Source organism: Anguilla anguilla, chromosome 3 (assembly GCF_013347855.1).
Source record: "Anguilla anguilla isolate fAngAng1 chromosome 3, fAngAng1.pri, whole genome shotgun sequence".
In the NCBI taxonomy this organism is placed as follows: Eukaryota; Metazoa; Chordata; class Actinopteri; order Anguilliformes; family Anguillidae; genus Anguilla; species Anguilla anguilla.
The window spans coordinates 28,300,123-28,306,122 of record NC_049203.1 but is presented as its reverse complement, the minus strand read 5'-3'; the positions used below and the strand labels follow the sequence as shown (position 1 = coordinate 28,306,122).

Here is a 6,000-nt window from a genome sequence, read left to right as displayed (position 1 = left end):
CCACCTCTAAGCCGTCTCCCAATCGCGTGGCAACTACGGCGGCTGACAGGCTGTCAAGGTGTCTCCTGACGGGGTCGTGTCAGGCGCTGTGGCAGCCGGCGCATCAAAGCGACAGGCCGGTTTGCTCGTGGCTGCGCTGGGGGGAAACGAGCTGAGGTGAACCCCCGTCTGCTGCCCCGCTTTGCGTGCGAACGCCTCCCCCCAGCCCCCTCCCCCCCCCCCCCCCGCTGTAGCCGGCCTCACACTGTCATAATCATCCAAAAATATACATATAATATACAAATATAGAGAACACTGCATGCTTATATTTAGTAAGCAGACCAAATCTTTAAAAAACAAAGTTATATGACACATTACATGTAGTTAGATAAAGTAAAAAAAAAAAAAATCTAAGGTGTAAATAAAAAAGCAACAACATGATACAATAGTAAACATATACTGTGTGTAAACAAGAGAATACAACAGGAATACAAAATTGTTCTTTCAAGCCACAAAAATCTCGGGATAGTGCACTTCCCCCTCCCCGCTTTCTCACACCTCTTGTCTGTGGGGCTCTGCGTGCTGCGTCCTCTGCATGTCTGACGGCTCGGCGGCAGCGCGGGGAGCTGCAGTTTTATGACATTAAATATTAAGAGCTGGGAATTAATAATGGAGGCTGACAGCTCGTCTCCAGTGTCTGCCTGGCTGTCCTCCTGCACGCGGCTGGGCGCAGGCCTCGCTCGCCCCCCTCCTCTCTCTCTCTCTCTCTCTCTCTCTCTCTCTCGCCGTCTCCGTTCCCTCAGGGACCCCTGTCCTTCAGAGCCATGTCCGGGGAGTAGAAGAGCACGTTGGTGTCGTCGTCCGAGTCGGTGAAGCCCGCTTCGTCCGCCGGCGAGTAGCGGACGGCCCCCGGGTGGTACTCGCGGATCTGCGTCCGATCACAGAGCCTGGAGCGCAGGGCCAGCTGCGGGGGGGCACACGGATAACGAGGAGGGTCAGCACGCGGTCACCCCCCTCCCAACCTTCCCCCCACCCCCACCCCCTGCTACTGCCGATCCATGCTGAATGTATTTTAGCGATTTACTGCCTTGCAATAAATATTCATCCACATTTACAGATTTAACATAAAGGAATGGACCAGCCCCACCCCCAGCTGTGCTATCCTACTCTGCTCAGTGGCACACACACACACACACACCAGTCCTAATAGCACAGGCTAAGCAGTGCTCACCCACACACACACACACACACACACAGCAGTCCTAATAGCGCAGGCTAAGCAGTGCTCTCGCACACACACACACACTCACACACAAATTAGTCCTAACAGTGTAGGCTAAGCTGCGCTCTGGCACACACACACACACACACATATTAGTCCTAACAGTGTAGGCTAAGCTGCGCTCTGGCACACACACACACACACACACACATTAGTCCTAACAGTGTAGGCTAAGCAGCGCTCTCTCTCTCTCTCTCTCTCACACACACACACACACACACACATTAGTCCTAACAGTGTAGGCTAAGCAGCGCTCTCTCTCTCTCTCTCTCTCTCTCTCTCTCTCTCTCCCACACACACACACACACATTAGTCCTAACAGTGTAGGCTAAGCAGCGCTCTCTCTCTCTCTCTCTCTCTCTCTCTCTCTCACACACACACACACACACACACACACAGAAAGCACAGCAAAGAATCAGACACGTAAGCATGGCTGATCTCCCCCTTCTCTGCCTCCCAGCAGAACCGCAGCAGTAATTCAAGGGTGGGCTGTGGAGGCGGGGGGGGTGTGGGGGGGCTGAAGGGATTAATTGATCGGCGTAAAATTGAGCTTCGTTAGCACTCCCCCTTTAGCACTCCGCTAACTGCAGCATAACAGCAGCGACCAGGGAAATGGAGCTTTCAGCTGTCTGAGCCACAGACAGACGGACGGGCGGACGGGCGGACAGACAGTCGGACAAACGCAGCCTTGAAGGAAGAATATCAAGCTCTATGCCCCCATCCCCACCACTCCAAACCCTCGCCTTTTCCAGGGATCCCCCCGGGACAGCGCCCCCCCGCCTTCCCCCCCCCCCCGCGCCCCAAACGCGTCCTTGTCACATAAACACGCATTAATCACACACATCTCCGCTGGCATTTGTACTAAAGGTCACGGCGCAGCACGCCGGCGCAGCCCCGGACGCGCGCGGTAAACACGGCCCACTCAGCCCGCCGCCGCGGGAGGGGACACCTGCAATTTAACGCCCAGCGCATCTAATCACCGGCTTCCCGCGCCCGCGCCCGGCTCCGTCTGCGCTAATGACATGGTAAATACGGCCATTTAACGGCACAAAATGTCAGCGCAACAGTTGAGCCGCTCTCTCCCAACCTCTCCCTCCAGCTTCTTACATTCCAGCCGCTGGGAGGTGGGGGGGGGGGAGGGGGGCGGGGGTTGGGGGGGGGTGGGTGGAGGGTTTTTTTTCCCGGGAATTGCAAAACGTTTCCAGCGGGAGCACGTCTGAAGGGCAAATTCAAGCAAGAAGAGCTTCTTTGGTATGTTGTAATGAATTTTTTATTTTTTTTTTCCCCTGCTAGACCAGGGGAAAGGAGCCTTGAATGAACAAAAAATAACACGAGAGAATAAAGCAGAGATGGATAAAAGCCAATCAAAGGACAGGTTGCTCTAAAGAACAGACCAAGGCCTGCCCCCAGGAGCCCTCTTCACTCAGATCCCGTTTTAGTCGCGCGCGAACGAGCCAGGATTCCGCACAAGTCCCTCGGGCAATTTGTTGGCTGGAGACCCCGAAACATTTATGGAAACGTTCTGTTTCTACATGTGTGTGAACAAAGCTGAAAATTTTACGGATCAAACCTGCAGGACTCATCTCACTATGCAAAGAAACCCATCAAGTGGTGTTTAAAAGAAAAAAATGGAGCACATACACAAAATAAATACTAGCGTACCTTCTTTTCTAAAGTTCCCACAGGTGTACATGTATAGTAAAATACAGCAGGCTATAATTAGCTGTTGATTCACATTTTCCTATTTAGCAAACTACTTGGCAAACTTCTGTTAACTTCTTTGCCTTTTAGGCCAGAATGAACACAATCATACCTAGCCAGGGCCGTAACTACGCATTTCCCCTATTCTCCAGACCTGCATCCTTCGCTCTTTTGGAGTTTTGGACAGCTGCTTGATTAGACAGCAGTTGCTGGCACCGTCATGTGTGAATGCCATCGACTCCACAAAATGCCGGCTAGTCCTTGGGTTGTGTGAAGAGAAGCCGCTAGGATGGCTGGTAAAGTTCATACAGCAGTGTTCTGTGCTCCATGGTGTGAAGGCGGCCAGTGTAAAGGAAGTCAGGTTGATGTCATGTCCCTCCTGCGGTAAACAGAAAACGGGGAAAGGAAGCGGCAGTTTGACCAAAATACAGCTGTCAATCTCTCAGCCAGGCATTTGGGACCGCCCCCTCCTCCCCCGTCGTATTACAACAACAAACGGACGCGCGTGCAGGGGGCCCAAAGGCAAAGGTGGGTGTGCCGATCCGGAAGATTCGGGGAAGAGGGGGGAGACGCAAAGGAGAAAAGTAACCCTGCAGAGAACCGCTAGAACTTAAGTCTGGTGGAGCAGAATCATGATAGGAAAGAAAAGGAGGAGAAAGAGTTAAAAAGAAGCGGATGTAGGTAAATACCCTGGAGCAAATGAGTGGGATTACGCGCGCTTTCCTGCTCCGCTCCTTCTCCTCTCCAGCTGATCCGATTCTGCAGCCCTGCCGCTACGCTAATCACCCACAGACGACTCCCTCCAGCCGCCCGCCCCCCCCCCCCCCACCCCCCTCAAGTGCCGAGGCGCAGGGCAAACCCCGCCGCTTCACAGCAGCGCGCTCGCCCGTCTGCCTCCCACCGCTACGGCACGACCGGAGGCGGGGCCAGTCTCCTTTAAGGGGCGGGGTTGCCCGGGCGCGAGATGTGTTAATGTGTGCTCATGCCGAACAAATTCCAAACAGACGGCCCTCCCCCCCTCTCCTGATCCGAGCGGCGGCGGTGGGACCTGTTTCCAGGCGTCTGGGGTTGATGAGTCCCTCAGGGCCTGGGGAGGGGTGGAGGGGGGAGAGGTGTTGGGGGGCGGGTGGGGGGAGGGTGAAATCGGACTCTGCACTCGGAGAGGCCCCCCCTCTCGCACGCCCGCGCTCCGAGCCCTGCGCTTTCATTCGCTGTTATGACTTGGAAATGTATTTTGTGGTTCACCCTGGGAAACCAACCCCCACCGATAGCAGGAGAAGAAAAAGGAAGAGAGGAGGAAAAAAATCAATAAGGCAGAGAGGCCAGAGTGATACGAGGAGGAAGTGGAGGGCTGTGTGTGTGTGTGTGTGGTGTGTGTGTATAAACGTAGTCTCTGTGTTCATATGTGCGTGTTCTTGTTTGTGTGTGCATGTGCTGTGAGCGCATGCCTGATGCGGGTGTGTGTGTGTGGCACGCCTGATGCGTGCGTGTGTGTGTGGCATGCCTGGCTGGATTCACACTGTGCAGTCTCAACAGATCACTCGTCTTACAGAGGTTCATCACCACACACTGCCTGCCAGACTCAAACTCCGCTTAAAACCATCTGCTTTTACACGGATCAGCCTGCTTTTACACAGATCAACCTACTTTTACATGGATCTGTCTGCTTTTACACAGATCAGCCTGCTTTTACACGAATCAGCCTGCTTTTACACGTATCAGCCTGCTTTTACACGAATCAGCCTGCTTTTACACGTATCAGCCTGCTTTTACACGGATCAGCCTGCTTTTACACGTATCAGCCTGCTTTTACATGGATCAGCCAGCTTTTACACGGATCTGCCTGCATTTACACGTATCAGCCTGCTTTTACACGAATCAGCCTGCTTTTACACGTATCAGCCTGCTTTTACACGAATCAGCCTGCTTTTACACGTATCAGCCTGCTTTTACACGAATCAGCCTGCTTTTACACGTATCAGCCTGCTTTTACACGGATCAGCCTGCTTTTACACGTATCAGCCTGCTTTTACATGGATCAGCCAGCTTTTACGTGGATCTGTCTGCTTTTACACTAATCAGCCTGCTTTTATATGGATCAGCCTGCTTTTACACGGATCAACCTGCTTTTACACGGATCTGCCTGCATTTACACGGATCAGCCTGCTTTTACACAGATCAGCCTGCTTTACGTGGACCTGTCTGCATTTACATGGATCAATCTGCTTTTACACAGATCAGCCTGCTTTTACACCGATCAGCCTGCTTTTACACGGATCAGCCTGCTTTCATACGGATCAGCCTGCTTTTGCACGGTTCTGCCTGCTTTTGCACGGATCAGCCAGCTTTTACACAGATCAGCCTGCATTTACACGGATCAGCGTGCTTCATTACATTACATTACATTACAGGCATTTAGCAGACGCTCTTATCCAGAGCGACTTACACAACTTTTTACATAGAATTTTTTACATTGTATCCATTTATACAGCTGGATATATACTGAAGCAATTTCGGTTAAGTACCTTGCTCAAGGGTACAACGGCAGTGCCCTACCCGGGAATCGAACCTGCGACCTTTCGGTTACAAGCCCAGTTCCTTACCCACTGTGCAACACGGATCAGCGTGCTTTTACACGAATTAACCTGATTATACATGGATCTGTCTGCTTTTACACAGATCAGCCTGCATTTACACGGATCAGCCTGCATTTACATGGATCTGTCTGCTTTTACACAGATCAGCCTGCTTTTACACGAATCAGCCTGCTTTTACACGTATCAGCCTGCTTTTACACGAATCAGCCTGCTTTTACACGTATCAGCCAGCTTTTACACGGATCAGCCTGCTTTTACACGTATCAGCCTGCTTTTACATGGATCAGCCAGCTTTTACACGGATCTGCCTGCATTTACACGTATCAGCCTGCTTTTACACGAATCAGCCTGCTTTTACACGTATCAGCCTGCTTTTACATGGATCAGCCTGCATTTACATGAATCAGCCTGCTTTTACACAAACCAGCATGCTTTTACATG

At 52.0% G+C, this 6,000-nt stretch overlaps 1 protein-coding gene across 1 annotated transcript in view; it reads right to left on the bottom strand.

Annotated features, from left to right (window-relative positions):
* Nucleotides 1–211: 211 nt before the first annotated feature.
* Nucleotides 212–6,000, bottom strand: part of si:dkey-100n23.5 — a 152,671-nt gene continuing 146,882 nt past the window's right edge. Inside the window, exon 18 of the mRNA XM_035408512.1 lies at nucleotides 212–943. Coding sequence (XP_035264403.1) covers nucleotides 779–943 — 165 coding nt within the window. The 3' untranslated portion in view covers nucleotides 212–778. The remainder of the gene's footprint in view (nucleotides 944–6,000) is intronic.